The 18,292-nt window shown below is 36.3% G+C and overlaps 3 protein-coding genes across 3 annotated transcripts; 1 reads left to right on the top strand and 2 right to left on the bottom strand.

Moving 5' to 3' along the window:
• Positions 1 to 3,115: 3,115 nt before the first annotated feature.
• On the bottom strand, positions 3,116 to 7,705 carry LOC144435963 (large ribosomal subunit protein uL3-like). Its single transcript, XM_078124608.1, has 9 exons — positions 7,697 to 7,705; positions 7,189 to 7,381; positions 6,241 to 6,409; positions 5,720 to 5,855; positions 5,114 to 5,300; positions 4,600 to 4,862; positions 4,038 to 4,133; positions 3,568 to 3,687; positions 3,116 to 3,299 (listed from the first exon to the last, which is right to left on the bottom strand). Exons 1-9 carry the CDS (start codon positions 7,697 to 7,699, stop codon positions 3,249 to 3,251), a joined length of 1,218 nt encoding a protein of 405 aa, XP_077980734.1. The 5' UTR covers positions 7,700 to 7,705; the 3' UTR covers positions 3,116 to 3,248.
• Positions 7,706 to 7,946: 241 nt separating this feature from the next.
• Positions 7,947 to 10,856, top strand: LOC144435816 (NADH dehydrogenase [ubiquinone] 1 beta subcomplex subunit 10-like). The gene is made up of 4 exons (XM_078124441.1): positions 7,947 to 8,108; positions 8,850 to 8,988; positions 9,801 to 9,940; positions 10,438 to 10,856. The coding sequence occupies exons 1-4, from the start codon at positions 8,036 to 8,038 to the stop codon at positions 10,554 to 10,556; spliced, it is 471 nt and encodes a 156-aa protein (XP_077980567.1). The 5' UTR covers positions 7,947 to 8,035; the 3' UTR covers positions 10,557 to 10,856.
• Positions 10,857 to 12,145: 1,289 nt separating this feature from the next.
• LOC144435062 (tektin-4-like) lies at positions 12,146 to 17,807 on the bottom strand. Its single transcript, XM_078123606.1, has 7 exons — positions 17,732 to 17,807; positions 16,970 to 17,565; positions 16,525 to 16,595; positions 15,803 to 15,946; positions 15,254 to 15,476; positions 14,623 to 14,777; positions 12,146 to 13,110 (listed from the first exon to the last, which is right to left on the bottom strand). Exons 2-7 carry the CDS (start codon positions 17,552 to 17,554, stop codon positions 12,894 to 12,896), a joined length of 1,395 nt encoding a protein of 464 aa, XP_077979732.1. The 5' UTR covers positions 17,555 to 17,565; positions 17,732 to 17,807; the 3' UTR covers positions 12,146 to 12,893.
• Positions 17,808 to 18,292: the final 485 nt, after the last annotated feature.

Here is an 18,292-nt window from a genome sequence, read left to right as displayed (position 1 = left end):
TATGAGTCATACCAGCTTTGTAGCCAATAAATGCAGTCAGGTGACATGGTTTTGACTAATCATCTTTGGGGAAAGCCTTCCATGTTCAGCTAATACCTCTATGGCGTTTACTCCTCTTACGGGGAAGAAATCCCAGAGAACCGTGACGGGGAGCCGAAAATTTACGATGACTCTAAAAGCACGAAAACAGTTTATCACTTAAGATGCCAGTCGCTATATACTACAGATCCACCATGCTTTATCCATATATCCATATGTACTATTTATCTGGTTTCATTTCTCTCATTTTTTTCGGCCAATACAGTACGATTTTACGATGCGTGTCGTTTCATTTCTTGACTCTCGGGATAACGTCCAAAATGGTGGCAACTTTTGTCATAAAAATTCACATTTTGCCTAGTAACATCGAAAGCTTAGTAGATTGACACCTATTTTAGTGTCTACACCTATGCTATCAATGACGAGCTTTCTAATGACACCTTGACTTTGACCCACATCTTCAATGTCAAATAGGCATTGCGTTGTTAAAATGCATATACATAGGGGACATAAATGGACCACTTTGTACTAAATATTGTTAAATATCGGGTATACATGTTGTAGTTCATACAACGCTGTATGTGCACATCACTTCATTTTGTCTTGACGGTGGCTATTTTTGTCGTAAACATTCATTTTTACCTCTCACACTGGAAGCACAATAGATAGAGACCCCATGTAAGTATCTACACTCATGTTTCCCAGTCAACACATTTATAATTATGAGACCCTGAACTTAAGTGTACATGCATAGGGTGATATTGTTTTTTCGTTAAAGTTAAATAGCTACAAGCAAAAGTCTAAAAGTCAAATAGCTAAAAATATTCAAAGTGTGTATGCACACCTACATTCACTTCCTGATTTCGAACAAATGTGGTACTAACGTTAGTGATTTGAGTCAGCATTTATCACTTTTGGTATGTGGTATTGACACTAATGGTCAAATGATGGCCATTCTTGTCGCAAAAATTCACATTGTTTTCATTTTCTCTGGAAGCTTTGTACTTATATAGTCCTCATTTGAATGTCTCAACAAAATCCACGACTTTTCAGATAATAATGTACCCTTTGACCATAACCACTGCTTTCAAGGTCAAAAGATCCAAAATGTTGAATGTACTAATGTATAGCTTTATCTGCTTGGATTTTTCAAAATCAAACCTTACACAACTATCAGATACCATATTCCAATAATGCACATCACTATAGGGACCTTTATGGTAAAGACCAAATGCACATCACTATAGGGACCTTCATGGTAAAAAACAAATTGGGTCATACTTTATCATAACGATTCAAAGTGTATTATTGTATTGATGGGGGGGGGGGGGCACGGTGTGTTCAATGGCTGCTATTTTGCAATAAAATGTCAAGGTCACAAATTAAGTGAAGTGGGTATGTGCCACATGGTGTTTGGTGTGTGCTGGGTTTGGTATATATTACTGTAAGTCATGGGTGTTTAGTGTCCGAAATATGGCTGTCCACACACTGACAGACATAACTGAACTATGGATAGGAAACAACCCCCACTCAAAGATGTTATAATATGGGGACTTCGTACTCACCGATATCTTCAGTTAAAATTTCTTCCTTCCTTGTAAGATTGGGATTGTTTCAAGCAGTCTGTGGAGGTGGAAGGGAGGGGCACCTAAAATGCTATTAAATATTGTGTTGTCATGGTCAATATAGTTCACTACTGTCGGCAAACAGGTGAAAGTCAATTGTGGGAAATGTCCTCATTTGCTGATGCAAACACTTAAAGTGGCCATATGGATGAGAATTTGGTATTTATTTTGGATTTTTATATGATAAAACAGCTTCACTAAGTTTTTCTACTTGAAAAAATAATGTGAAATAACATATACCAAGTGTATGTTCACAACTCAATAAACAGCAAAACATTAAACAATGTGTAAAATGTTTGTTATTGTACGTACAATAACAAACTTTTTGCACTTTTTTCAATGTATTGAGTTATGAACATGGACTTGGTATATGTTATTTAACATTAATTTTTCAAGTAGAAAAACTTAGTGAAGCTGTTTTATCAAATAAAAATCCAAAATAAATACCAAATTCTCATCCATATGGCCACTTTAAACTAGCATTGGCTAGTATTTTTAGGTATGTTAATAGCCCTAGTCATTACATCATCTTGCAACCGTCAGTATAATTTACCAAACTGACAAGCATTGTCACCCCCCCCACCTTTGTCCTCTAGCTGTGGTTGTCATGTTTTGTGTCTCTTTCCAAAAAGACACACTTGTATGTATTACCGTAGTTATAAAATAGTAAGTACTAAAATACTAGGAAAGTTGAAGCTACTCTTGGACAGACTAGCAAGGATATACCCAGGGTTTGGAATACATTGCCACTACTAGTACAACTCAGTGTCGACATCAGACCTTGGATGAATAGGGGGCTGTTACAAAGAGCACAAGTAAACAACCGAATTGCATTAAAACACTTGGCACAGTTTGTGGGAAGTAGACTTGTATTACATTTCATGGCCCCATTACATAACAATTCAGTCCCACACGAATTTGAAGTTCCCCTGGCAATTTATGTACATATAAAGAAACCATAAAACTGTTCTTATCAAATCACAAAATGAAATATAAGCCTCTGCTGTTCCAGTCCAATTCATAAGTTTACTTTGTAACAGTTGCCAGCTGTCAAACTTGGATATTGGCAGTTGTAATAGTGTATAGACCAGGTTAACAGAAATTCAATATTCTTGTATCATTCATAGCAAATACTTAGGGTCACTGTATGTGTAACCAATAGTTGTGTGGCAAAAGCCGAGTTTATAAGCTACATACAACCATAATGATACTCTAGATGCATGCCTTTGATTAGACTAAGATACGTCGTGATGTTTCGCCCTCAACGGCCTAGGGGTTGGCCGATGTTTGAGGGCGTCCCGTCACGGCGTACCTTACAGACTAGCCTTTGATAACACTCAAACCATATTCTGGCATTATATTGGTTCCTGGACATGTTCAGGAGAAATTGGATAAGTACAGCTAGATAACCATCACATCATTCATATTCAAACAATGACAATAACAATTCATTCTATTCACAGATCATGGGATTTTATTAATTACATTTCACTGAAATGAAATTACACCTCTTAGTGAAATGACATTTCCATCACACCTGTAGACAGATTTTGTTCATTCGATTCTCTGGCATGTCTCCACTGTTTAAGATGCTGCAGTAGATTCCTGCTTCAGTTTGTCCTTCTTGAGTGGACCCTGCAAGTATGAAAAGGCAAAAGTTATGTAAACCTTCTGTGATAGTATGATGCAAATGTACTGTAATATCACTGAGCTAGCCATGAGATTTCCAAATTTTCTCAAACTATTTCATCACTTCAGTAGGTATATTCAAAGAAATCACACTTTTTTTGCCCTTTCACCACCATTTATCACTTGCGCAATCTCAACAACAATAATTCACTGATGGTTTGGAATACTTGTTTTGGAAAAAACAATGATCTGTACAATGCAATATTCAGCTTACCATGAAGTTCTGCTTCTCACTGTGTGTTTGGAAGCGACCATGACCAAACTTGGATGATGTATCAATGAACTTCAAAGTAATCTTCTCTGTTGCTCTACGGCTGGTCTGTGTCAGAAGTGACTGTCAACGTAAACAAAGTTGCTAATTAAAATCATTTCTTATAACCACTTTCAGCATTCAAAATAGTTTATCATCCTTGATCCTGTACTTGCAGTCTCTCATACATTCCTGGCAGATGTTGTAACAAGTGAATTATCATCTAGTAACAAAATTGTGTTTAGCATTCTTAATGAGCCTACTCTGAGTAAATCTAAACAAAATATTCAATGCTGCTGCAACTTTCTTGGTGGGTCCACTAAACTTTCTATATACATTATTCATACACTTGGGTATTCCAATACATTCCCAGAGCAAGGATGTAGGAAGACCACATCACACCTTAGATTTGAAAAAACACTAATAATCCTCACCTTGCGTAATGTGAGCACTCGTTTCTTGGGTCCAATAACACATCCTTTCAGCATCAAGAAATCATTCTTGACTACACCATAGTGTGGGAAACCACCCTAAAAACAATTACAAATATAATAGGTTAGAATTAAAACAACCCACGCAAGTTTTGATTGATATACATTTAGGACTTGATTTCACATGCCCTAGAGAAGTGAGGAACCTTTGAAAGTACTTCCCAGAATATAACGTCATTTACAACTTGATTTCACATGCCTGGGAGAGAGAGAAGAGCGAAACAAGGAACTTTCGAAAGTACTTCCCAGAGCATGACATGTCATTGATAATCTCTAAAAAGTGACAAATGCAAAAGTTTCAGACCTGTCATTAGCATGATTTGCAGTAAAAATACATGTCATTCAGTGAAAGGCATTCACCACTATATCAGCCAAAATGTAAATTTTGTTAATTTCCCAGGATTGTTCATGTGTGAATCTTGTGTACAAATGCCTTACATCTTAGCATCCAACTTGATCCCTACTGAGTCAATCAGTAAAATTTCTGAATTGAATGTAGCCTTACCATTGGTGTTATGCTCTTGTCAGTCAGATCATAATCTGTAGCAGCGTTGTTTTTGATAACTTTTCCATCCTTGGTGTGAATACCTTTACCAATGCGGTATATTTTTTTGTTCAATTCGGTACGATGATGGTAACCCTTCTGACCAGCACGGGCAACACCATAACCGACACGAGCTGGATGCCAAGCACCAATACAAGCAACTTTACGAAGACCTTTGTGGGTTTTACGTGGCAGTTTCTTGGTACCCCAACGGGATGTTACACCTGAGGGCAAAAGAAAGAATACAAGGTGAATATAAACTTAAAGCTTTGCAAGATTTCACGACTTTCTTGACAATGACATCAGTAGGAAGGCAGCATGGATAGATCAACACTGTATACATGTACTCTGAGTGCAAACAGCACAACCATGCTTTGTCATCACCTGTCAATTTCTGTGTAGGCCATGAATACTAGAAGTATGATACACATGTGATGGCTTTGGTAGACTTTATTTGTCCAAGTGTCATTCTTACCTTTGAATCCTTTACCCTTGGTAACACCAATGATATCAATCATCTCATCCTGGACAAACACTTGATCTATTGGAACTTGAGATTCCAACTTTTCACGTGCCCAGTCCACTTTAGCTGCGATATCACCACCATTGACTTGGACTTCAACAATGTGTGCCTTCTTTTGTCTCTGGTTCATCAGACGCATCTGAAAACAGATAAATAAAATTATGAAAGGGAGCACACCTCATCTAATTATTCTATGCAGTGAATATATTTAGTACAATTGACACGCAAGGTAAGACTTCAGAGTACAGAAATCGTGACTGTTACCAGTATTTGTTAATTTGTTCCCTCCCCAACAGCATCATTATAACCAAGGTGAATATGAACTTGTTAATCTTTGCAAGATTGACATTTTTAACATTGACATCAGTAGGAAGGCAGCATGGATAGATCAGCATTGTAGACTCTGAGTGCAAACAGCACAACCATGTTTTGTCATCACCTGTCAATTCCTGTGTATATCAAAGGCCATGATTTTAAATAACTGCTGGATACAAATAAAAAGTTTTCTCACAATTATCAATAAGGTGCATTCTTTAAATGTGTATATTAATTATTTACCTGTGTATGTGCAATAATTCTGATGACCTTGCAGTACTTCTTCATGGCACCAAAGTCTTTCTCAATAGCTGCCTTACCAGCATCATCTGCCCATTTCTTAGAGGACTTTGTGAAAGCCTTCTTCTTTGAACGATACCTGGTTGGTTGGATCAGACAACATGATGGGTCTCATCATAGCATGGCATGAGAGGAGACCCATGACTGGCAAGGCAATAGGTTGTTACTATATGCATTCATAGTACACCTTTGCTGTCAGAAAAATTATAAAACTACTCTATCATAGCATAGGGTAATTCCCCATTTTGACATTTAAGAAATGACTTGTGATGAGCTATCATATGTTCAAAATACTTTCCAACTTTGTGCATTTTGAGTATGTACATGTGCATGTAGTTCTCACTTGTCCTGAAAATGAAAGTATACTTTACTTAATACTGAATATCAAAATATGAATTTATCAGTGTGGATTATAATGTGTAAATTTGCCTAATTATAATTTGAGGCACATTATCTTCTCTTACCAGTTCTTGTAGAAACGACGCCTACATTCTTCACTCAAATGTTCAGCCCATACTGTCTTCAGAGTTCTTAGTCCTCTTGGTGTTTCAATGTATCCAACCACCCCAACTACAACCAATGGAGGTGTTTCAACTATTGTCACAGCCTCAACAATTTCTTTTTTATTTACCTCTGAAAAAATGCAATATAAAATAGTTATAAAACCAATGCATGCTAAGTCAGTCATTTTCTAAATCCTCCAAAATAATATAACATGACAATTTTTACGACATCATCATGCGATTGTAATGTACTCCCTTTGTACTTTTGTTCAAATCAATAGAATAGACGATGTCATTCGTAGCCATGAGTTTGAAGTAGTCTGGAGCTGAGACTGCCATGTGTTTGCTGTATTAGTGTATTGTACTGTAGTGCATGTGGGGAAACATCGAAACTAATATTTTCAACTTATACACACATGGCAATGTAAATATATTGTACTGAGAGGGAAAGGAGGACTTTTGGATTTCACTTTTGTGGTGCGGGGCTATTTTTTATAAACATTTCGAGTTAAAAACATACATGAATGATTGTAATAAAATTAATGTAATACTATGTATGATTACCTAAAAGTGTTGCCATCTTGTGTTTTAATTAAATTACAATCATTATCGTGCACAAATTAAAAAATGAAATTATTCTGTCGCCCCCCCCCCCCCACTCCTATTTAGAACTCAATCCCCCCAAAATTTTATGCAATGGGGGGGGGGGGGAGAGAACAATCCCCCCCTGTCCTGAAAACCTGGAAAAACACTGGGTACATTGCTCTTTGCAGGACGGTGTTGAGGGTCATTGTCAGTAATCAAGACCCGCGCACTGTCTGCAAGCAGGACTAGTCTCTTTGCAGCAGTTACATACATGCATGCAGGACTTCACTCTAGAGTGTTGAAATGTATTATTGATGCACTTACTTGAACCAGGTCTGTCCACTTCTCTAAGGATATGTGTCATACCAGCTTTGTAGCCAATAAATGCAGTCAGGTGACATGGTTTGGACTGGTCATCTTTGGGGAAAGCCTTCAGCTTGCCTCTATGGCGTTTACTCCTCTTACGGGGAAGAAATCCCAGAGAACCGTGACGGGGAGCCGAAAATTTACGATGACTCTAAAATGTAGAAATAAAAGGACTTTTGGTTACTGGTCATACAACTATGGTATTAACTATCGACAAGAAGGAAAGAAATTGTGTATGCACAGGGCCGTATGCACACGTGGGTCAACGTGGACAATTTCAATTTCATTCACCTACAGATGTTGATAAATTTCGAGACACAAACTTGTAGATCCTATAAAATATAGTTTACTATCATTTCTACAGAATTTATATTATCAAAAAAGTTTATTGAATTGTGAAGATGGTTGCCATAACATGTAGAAAATTGACGGATTTACACCACCTCGGTTATCTATAAGCACTCACCATTTTGGCTAGATCGAAAGAGACTGAACGTACCGAAAACGAGGCTGACGTGGTTTACTGTCCTCGTTCGTAAATTGTAAGTTATTCCCGTTTCCATGTAAAATATTAACAGAAGGACATAATATTAATTGTTAGATAAACCCTTAGAATGTTATAATATTTCTAATTGAGTTAGGATAATGATTTGATAAACAGCATTTGAAAAATATACACGAGATATTTAAGTACTCGACAGAGGTTGCGGCCGGTATCCACCATTTTGGTGTCCGAAATTCGTGCAAGGCCAGATAGTGCACGTAGTACAGTCGAAATATTCTCTTGGTCTATTTGACATAAATAATGCCAGATTTGGTAGAAAGCGTGTTGAAAATTTTCTACTATACAGTAGATGCACCAGTAACATGGTTTAGAGGTGAGTAAAACGTGTGGAGACGCATTTATTCAGTTTTGTATCCACATAAGTCATAATTATGTTATTGTCAGTCAGTGAGCTGAGTGCCTGGGAAGTTATACTTGTAAACTATTTCGTTCGTTGGTATTTTCTATGATCCAAATATAATGTAAACGATAAATATTTCATGCAGCGCACTTCCCTTGTCAATTGACGGGCCATCCATGATTAGGAATTGTGTAATGGACTAATGGCACTCTTGTTGTATTGCATTCTTTTTACTACTGTTCACATCTGAATTCAATGATAACAATCAAAATTGATAATTTTAACCCATAGCCTGCATTATGTTCCCATCGTATTTAATTATGTTAATAAATTTATATATCTGATTGCTCGCGAATTATTTGTCGAGCAGAGGCCTTTCACTGTGTATGTAGGACGGGCCTGTTTTGAGTTTCTGGGGAGGGAGGTCGCAGGTATTTTATTGCATCGATATAGTTATCACTTTACTGATGGTATCCATCTTCATGAATCAGAACATCTGTAGGATCATCGGGCAACAGTGGTAAGATTTCTAGGCGTCCTTTCTGACTTACTTGTAACCTGTATCCTTGTATGTTACTTTTTGTAGATTCTAAATTTTGCCAGATGATGATCCAACACATGCTTATGATTTATAAAAAAAAGTCATTGAATTACAGTTGTCGTGTTGTTTTATTTAGGCAGCTTATGTGGTTTCTTCTTTTTCTGTTTGAACAGACAAAATAGAAACACAGCAGAAGAAGAGACCATATTACTATTACCATGAACAGTTTCGACGTGTTCCTACAGTTGACCAATGTAATGTCAATGATATTGCATGCATCTTTGAAGCTGACGTGCAGTGGCAACGAGATAGGTAAGTAGAGGGAAATGCAAACTTCAGCATCTGTAAAATATTCAGAGAAACTAGTGTTCCTATATATTACTGCAGTAACTTGAGTTGTTATTGTGTGGTGGTTGCTAGGGCTAGAAATTAACTTTTTTTTCTCTGGTAGACTAGTGCCCATTGGGTTACCATTTCCAAAATTGGTAGCTAAAGGATGGTGACTTGTAGTCCCATATTTTTAAACTGAAAACATGTACGGTATTATTATAAGCTCTTAATCATGGTTGGCCAGCATCGTTATTGTAACTAGACTGTAAGATGCATTGTATCTTTCTGTCCTCATCACCTACACTGTGAAAGAGGTATGTCAATAGATGAGGGTGCCTCATCAAAGCATATTGTATAATACTTCTAACTTACTGGTGTAAATATGAAGCTGTAGATCAGCATATTGATTCAAAGAATTTTCAGTATTTATAGCATATGGCTTTATAGTGTTGGGTAGGTTAAATCTATCCAATATCACCCCCTCCCATCCACTCACACACACACACACACACACACAGACACATACATACATACATACATACATACATACATACATACATACATACATACTGTTTTACATACATACACACATACATAAGTACATATATGCACGCACATATCTGACTGGGTTACTTTTCAATATATGAATGCTTGTATCATAAACTTTACCAAACTTTCCATACTGCCTCTCTGTTACCAGGGTTCAACACTTTAAGCAAGGAAAATCTTGTTTTTCCATGAATTGAGATATTTAAATTTCTTCTGACTGTAAAGTATCATTTATCTATTTGTAGACGTGTGGACCAAGAGATAACTAAGATCCTTAGGAAACGCATGGAAGATTGCTGGGTGATTGAAGGTGAAAGTGCCATACAAAAGTGCAAACCAGTGGTAGAACAATATGACAGAGAAGCTGGACATTACCACACAAAATGTAAGGATTGTCATATATATGTAGAATAGTCATCTTATTCTTTTCCATATTATTTTCATCCGCAAAATTAATTTTGTGATATTTTTTTTAAAAACTAGGTAGACTATGTAAATTTAGGAGCATTCTAAATTTTATGAGCAAAATGCAGGTAAATTCTAAATTACCTGCATTTTGCTCCTAAAATTTAGAATTTACCTGCATTTTGCTCATAAAATTTAGAATTTACCTGCATTTTGCTCATAAAATTTAGAATTTACCTGCATTTTGCTCATAAAATTTAGAATTTACCTGCATTTTGCTCCAAGAATAACTTGCCCAAATATATATTTTCCTAGGCTGGTAGTGATTTCTCCTAGGTACTGCATATATCTTTATCTCAGTTTTCTTATGTGGATGCATTAATTGAATGGGAACACAACATTTTATTATTCGTAATACTCAAATTTAACTTTAGTCATACCATTGTCCTGCTGACTCGTATTTTGCAACTTTTACAGATGGAGACCTTGGTGCATTTGGAAGTGCAAGGAAATGTCTGATGAAACAGAAACATCGCATGATGGAAGAGAGGAGAGCACAGGAAGTGGGCAATGCCAAATCTGATGGTGATGACTGAGATGTGATGTGAAAGTGACAGTGTTTTACTTGAACTGAAATATGATTTCTTATATGTACTGGTATGTTGCTTGCTGCACAAGCATAGTACTCAACAATGTATAAACAACATTTTCCACCTTATGGAGTTTACACAACTTTTTGTGTACACCTGTAGAGACAGTTTGTATGATGGCAACAGAAAACTTGTAGGAAACAATTTAAATTGGAGTGCAACTAGGTGAATAGTTGATTTGTGTGTAGGGGCTTTATGTGGAATGATGCACACTGATTGTTGAAAATTAATGGACAGTTTATTCAATAAAATTGCGTGTTACAATTTTGAGATGATTGTAGTTTCACTTTTTACTGTTCAACTTAAAGTCATTGCATGCTTGTGCAAAACCTAATAATTTCATGAAATGTCTCCATTCAGGGCAACTTTGTGTGTCTAGTGTGATATGAATCCACTCATACAATCAAGGGTTACCCATTCTTGGGTTACCCATTCCTGGGACTGTGTCCAGAGTAGCTGGGTGTAACCCAATTGAATATTGCACACTGAAAAAACCCCTATTTCAGACGTGGGTTATATATTGATATAATTTATAAGTATGAGCTGAAAGTTTATTGATGTACTAAGTAGCTGTGGTTGAGACTTCTTACATGTATTTGGTGAAGCACTTCCACCATGTCCCATTTGTATTGAAATATTAAACCCTTTCATGGAATTTGACATTTGTTATGACATAGTGAAGAAGTGTTGAACCATAATGGATGTATTACCAAACATACATACACATCCATGGTTTACCTTGCAGCTAGCAGTAGTCAGTTGATGGACTCGCCAAATATAAGGATGTAACTTAACAGTACTGCTACTACTAGTTCAATGCTATTGATAACAGTACCTAAGGAGTCTTTTGGGCACCTTTCCTATTAAAATCACTATAGGTGCACTACTTACCATACATAGTGACAGTAATCCACAAGGACTATCAACCATCTACAATGTATTCCTGAATGGTCCTTTTTTGTGTATGCTTTTAAATTCATGAGTGATTTAGTCATAAGATTTCTAGATCTGTGCTGTGCACAACCAATATCTAATGATATCAACAGCACATTGCTTGACTTTAAGAGCTGTACTACTATACTCCATAGACAAGAATATCCAAGTGTCCTCACACCACAGTATATTGCCATTGGTGAAAGAAAATCTATCAGATATTTACACGAAAGAGTATGTCACTTGTATCAAAGTAGGTGCCATATGTACATGTAGTATCCATGTCAAACTACTCTCTGAAATTCTTAATGTAGACCTGTTTCAGGAGTGCAATATGTATGGTGCCTGTGACTTGGTCAAAAGTGGTGGAGCAATGACCATATTACATTATTTTGGAATAGTTTGGAAACTATTCAGAGCAACGTAATTCCACCATGTTTATCGCAAGGTTTCACACTGCACTGTGTTTGTGTGGTATCAATTTATGACAAGTAACAACTAACATGTTACTGTTAGATGAGGTCCAGAAGCAAGTACACACAGACTGATACCAAAAACGCAAGTTATCAAGTGAAAAAAATGTTTTATTATATATATAGCATCACCACACTTGTAGTAAAACATATCATAAAAAAAATAGAAAGAAAATTAAATGGACGGGTTGAATTCAACTTCTAACTACCTCATCTATGGTACAGTAACTTCCCATAGATTAGATACATGGTATTTATGACTACCTTATCTACAGTATAGTAACTTCCCATAGGTTAGATATATAGTATTTATTCATAAACCTAAATTGCTGTGACAAATATAATAATATTGGTGCTATTTCAACGGTGCAATGATTCAAAGGAAAAGTTCTTTATATTCTCACCACACACTTGTAAATACAAATTTCCATACATCTTGACATGCAGGTCAAGATTTCTTACACACAGTACTTTTCCCAACCCCGGTATTACCATGGTACTATCCCACCCTTCTATAAACTTCTAATGCTAACACAACATGCTGTGAAGAACAAACACTTAGCAACTGCACTATGATGCAGCACATGAGATTTTATTCACAAAATTTCACCATTTGAATGGCAGTTGCAAAGTGAATTACATGCTGTGCAAAGTATACATATTTTACCATGTGACTGAAATCTACAAGAAGTGTTCTGAATGAAAAAAATAGCTATGCTTGCTCTTGCCAAGCGTCTGCAATACTGGTACTGAATTGTACAAGATATTCGATGCTGATGTGTTGATCTCCTTCAATTTTCTTTCGTTCCCATTAAAGCAGCACCCCACAGTTTATTTTACACACTGTCATTTTCAAAGTTCTTTGGTTTGAGATAATTTACTGGTATCCTACAAGTTTGGATGTGGTAGGGTACCGAGTACGAACTTTCATGCACTTGTCTTTGTCGATAAAAAGACTGTTCTTCTTGACTGTGATTTCCTTCTCCAGAGTCATTCTGGTATCATTGAGATCCTTCAGTGAAGCCTCAGAATCTGCCAATTTCTGTGTTAAGTTATCAATGGATTGTTGGATCTCACCAACCTCACTAATAATCCTGTAGATAAAATGTACATTATTTTGTTAGATTGATACAGCATCACAAAAATAAACATGCCATTTTGTGAATAAGAGACCAATACTTTATAATGCAGTGTTTTGGTTAGGCCTAATAAAAAAATTGTTTGGTTCCGGTTACCCAACCCCACCTAGTATTTCACACTGACCCTAAACTTTTTCTTTACGTATTTGAGGAAAAAAATAAGTAAAATCACGAAAATTGTGAGGTCTGCAAGAAATAGTGGATGAGGAAATTGACATCAACTTAAAAAGACAATATAAAACTGTTCTTCTAATCTGTAATGGCTGTACATCTGATAAGAAACCAATAACACAGAGACCACGTACATGGAAAACAACTACCTGAACTAGACACTCACATATAGAATTTTTTTTTAGAAAATGAAATAAAAAATCTACCTTACCCCACCTATTCTAAAATTGAATGTAATCGGAACCACACAATTTTTTTTACAGTGTATGTTACATTGTATTTGAGATGTAGGATGACATACACATATTGAATGGAGTAATGTATTCTGAAGGCCAACCACTCCACCTCCTTTCAATTTTTTCACCAGAAAAGATATTTCACAAATTACATTTTTTCATTTGTACATAGACCCTACACATGTAGGGTCTATGATCTGTCTGAGAAATTTCAATGTGTCACCTAATACTTAATAGTTAAATAATAGTTAAAATCATGTTTAAGTCATAAAGTGAGAATTTATCAATTGTGTTTCAATATTGCTGTGAACAAATCTAAAGTTTACTCAATGTAAACACAAGACTCGGTTGACAGAATAATACTGCCAAGCTAGGAAAGTTTAGAAATACAGTACCATAAATAGAAAGTTTGGCATGACGATGTAGATTAGAAAGTTTTTGTCAGAAATTTTTGTTTGAACTGAGTTGACTGATTCAATATCTATGTAAATCCGTACTCTATCATCTAAGCCCATGTGACTTTCTACTTTACCATTTTAACCAAAGAGGTCAAAAGTCATAACCATGGTAATATTAATTCAAACTCTTCTGCGATTGCCATACATCAACTTCAGATGTTTAAAATATAGTTTTACAACCCTTGCAGCAGTTATCTAGAGATGCTTCTGACCAGAACGTCGCTTTATCAGTGGTGCACAATTAAAACTGGCTTGGAAAGTGCTAAAAAGTCTTCTCCTTATCACACTATCAAACTGATATACATTGATACAAAACAACAGCAGATGCCTCTGATGTAGGTTCATGCCAGGTTCTTATCAGTTTATGTCCGAGAAAATTAGTCCTATTGCCATATACATATTGCTAACTTTCGCAGACATAAACAAACTGATAAAAGGATGTTGGGAATCGACACCAGAGGCATCATTGCATATTAGTTTGATAGTGTGATAAGGAGAAGCCTTTTTGGCACTACTACAGATAAAACAATGTTCTGATCAGCAGCATCTCTCGACAAGTCTTGCAAGGGTTGCATTGATGGGCATAGTTGACTGACTCTTACCTGTACTGTGCAGGGTCACGACACAATTCTACATTAGGTCTAGATGTCCTGTGATGTAGTCTAGTCTGGGCAACCTTCATTGGTGCTTCCTTATCTTTGATGGCTTGTTTCAGCATCTTGATGTTATTTTCCATATCACCAATCTCACCAATAGTCTGAACAGAATAACATAACCCATTATTAAATTGTTCAAATCTAAAATGTCCTGTTGTGAAAGATGAAATTGCGTTTTTCTTATTTTTCTTCTCGTGATGATACTTTTTTCCTTTTAAAATATTATCCTGGCCCAGATTTCAAAATTTAGACTTGAAAAATCCCTACTATAATTAGTACTAAGCATTCATTTGAAAATTCAATTGCATTAAAGTTGCACTGTACCCACAACAGTACCCTGGAAGTTTGGCAATATAAAAACAAATAATGATACATGTTTCAACAAATTGCTAGAATATTGATATTACAAATGTTGCATACTACTCATTTACTGAAGAAACCCCCCCCCCCCCATCTGTTTCTCCACTCTGTTCATAGCTATAAACATTCTGCATTTGTCTATTATGTCTCTATACATAGCTATCACAACAACACTTGGTGTTAACTTAAAGTTAACATGAAAGATCAGAAGACATACCTTTTGAAGATGGTTCTGCATCTGAGTGAGGGAGTTGTGTACTTCTTCAACTCTCTTGGCAAATGCAGTATCCACAGTATTACACTGTTCACGCATATCATTAGATGTGTCAGTTAAGATGTTATCAATCAGGTTCCTAAGCTGTATAGATGCCATGCGTTCATGTTCAGCTCTCACAATGTTATCATGACTGAACTTAGCCCAAGACTCAGGATCAGATGCACTGTGATGAAAAGAGGTAAATAATCAATACTAATCAAATAAATGCAGGATATTTACATTAAAAAATATATATATTGCACATCCTTTTAGTATTTAATAGTATTTAAACATTTTTTGAAGATTTCTAGGAATCTTCAACATGTGCAACCAGGAACAGTAAGACAATTATCAGATAATAATATCGCTTACACACACACACACACACATACACACACACATACATACATACATACACACACACACACACACAAGTGACATTCAATACTCACTACAACAGTCCAACATAATGTCTATGCTATTGTCATGAGAAATACTCCATAAACTTACATTTCTTCAAATTTAGCAGAGCCTTCATGATACTGAATGTCAGTAGAGTTGTTATTCAGACTGGCACACTTCTCATCAATTCTGAAAGCTTCTAGTTTGTCAGACCAATCCATTGTTAACTTGTGTTTACCACCACGGTTCAATCTATTGCAAGATGAAGAAATGGTACAAAGTTAATATGTATTTATAGTTGTATTAAAAGCTGTTATCACTTTAAACAATATTAACGTTTGATAAATGTATTTATTTCTACCATGGTAATTACATTATTCATTCATAATCATATTGTAATTTATGTTTAAATTTTTGGAGGAAAGTGTCATGCTGAATGTCAAGTTTCCTATTGCTTAGGAGTGGTGATCAACAATAGTTGGTTGAGGACTGTGGGTAATTGCTTGATCTTCTACTCCTTTTTTAACAGTTAAAACTATAGTCCTAAGCTCCTCAGTCCATATATCATGAATTCAATACTCTGTGATACAGAAGATTCTAATCTGAAATTTGTGTTTTGTGTCAAAGTTACTCTGAATTCCAATCAATATTGTAGCTAGGATTAAGGATGGGGCTTGTACAAGGCTATATCTTGTATTTGGTTTCAACTTTGCTAGTAAACCAACACCATTGCTATGTCTTGATCTATCCGTTACGAGGTACTAGTATCAACTGACATTCATTGAACTTTCATAGACAGGTGTTTGCTAAAATATATGGTGATTACTTACTTGATTTGTTTATCTGTTTGTTGGATGGTCCTCCTCAACAAATCTTGTACTTTCTTGATAATTTCAACTTCCTAGAAAAGATGCAAAACATATGTCTATGAACACTTAGAAATAAGGTCATGGCGAAGTTTAATAGTAGTACACATACTTTTAGGGACGAAGAGACTTGACAGGTATCTTTTGTCAATAGTGGTGTCTTTGTTTACGAAGACACTCGATACAATGGCGTATTAAGAGGTCATTCAAACTACAAATCGCCATGACCTCCTGTGAATTAAGTTGGGTGGGTGGATATCATAGTGAAATTAAATTAATTTAAACAAAATGGTGAGAAAGGTGTCACAATGCAGACTTGGTGCTTTCATTCAGATTTGATGTGAATGGCTGACATTTTTAAAGGTAGAGTTTATAATGTGCACAGTGTGTTGTGGCATGGAACATTTACCTTGTTTAGCTGTAATTCCACGTTATCTTGCACCAAATCTACTTCTTGTCGTCTTACTCGACATCTTAGGTTATCTTGAGCAATCATAAGAGGGATATCTGTGGCATCTAGAGCGTTTTCAAGCCTTTTCTTCTGAGCACACAGAAGATCTGTCTCGTTTCTGATTTCTTCAATCTCTCTCCTCAGCTCCTCCTTCCAAAAGTGGATATCGTGTATTCTTTCTTCTAATTTCTTGGTAGAATCTTGTTGTGTGCGCTGTGTCTGGGCCTCAGTCTCGTTGGCTGTTTGCTTAGATTCGTGTCTTACTCTCTCGGCATTGTCGCGATCGGAGAAGGATTGGTAATACTTCTGGTAGTTAGATTCGTGCCACTCACCGGGCGTGTGTTTACCAGAACGAAACCCTAAAGATGCGGGGAAGCCGGTTGGTTCACCCGTAACGCCACTTTCATTCAGTGTGCTCAGTTTAGCTACACTGGCTGCTAATTCATTTTCAATCATGGTACCCGATCGTAACGCACTGACCGGAGGCTGGGGGAATGTAGGTGTTCGCTCCTTCGATAGCAACAAAGCTCCAGCGTCGGCCATGTTTTTATTACCTAAAAAGATAAGCGAACAACATACAAAAAATATGTAAAAATTACGCTAAAGCGTTAGCATTTTGAAAAAAAATACGATGTTTGGATGTCCAATGTGATGTCGTGTATCTGTTGGTATAACTTTGAGTACCCAATTACACGAAAAATATACATAATGGTTACAAACCTGGAGGAATATCCGTAGACTACTGTATCATTCAATGACAAGCAATGTGTTGTGTTCCTAGGGCACCCTAGCGATATGCAAGGAACGTTTGTTTGCGGTTGTCAAGGCAATGACGTTCTTTTGTTCTACAGTGTGACGTCACACATTTCGGATTTTGTGATTGGCTGTTAACCGAAGTAGCCGAGTAGACGCCCTCTCTGGTGGTTTACAAGAGTATTCCACGAAAAACGAAAGAAACACACTATCCAAACAGAAGATCATTGCCGGTAATTGTATGTACCGTGCCGTGACCCCCTACAGATTCTGATATTGTATGAAATAGATCAGCATTTCATTTTTTTCATTTCCAGGCCGAAATCAAAGCATTTTGTAATACAACAAATCACATTTTCAAACGTAAAATGCACATTTCTGATGGGATCATTTTCATTTGAACAATTTCCCAACTAGACACCCAATGTCATGGACCCACCAAATATCATGGCAATCGGTTCAGCTGTTTTTGACTTTAAGTTGTTTACACACACACACACACACACACACACACACACACACAGACAG

The sequence above is a fragment of the Glandiceps talaboti genome, chromosome 5 (assembly GCF_964340395.1).
Source record: "Glandiceps talaboti chromosome 5, keGlaTala1.1, whole genome shotgun sequence".
Taxonomy (NCBI): domain Eukaryota; kingdom Metazoa; phylum Hemichordata; class Enteropneusta; family Spengelidae; genus Glandiceps; species Glandiceps talaboti.
This window is presented reverse-complemented; position numbering and strand designations above follow the sequence as displayed.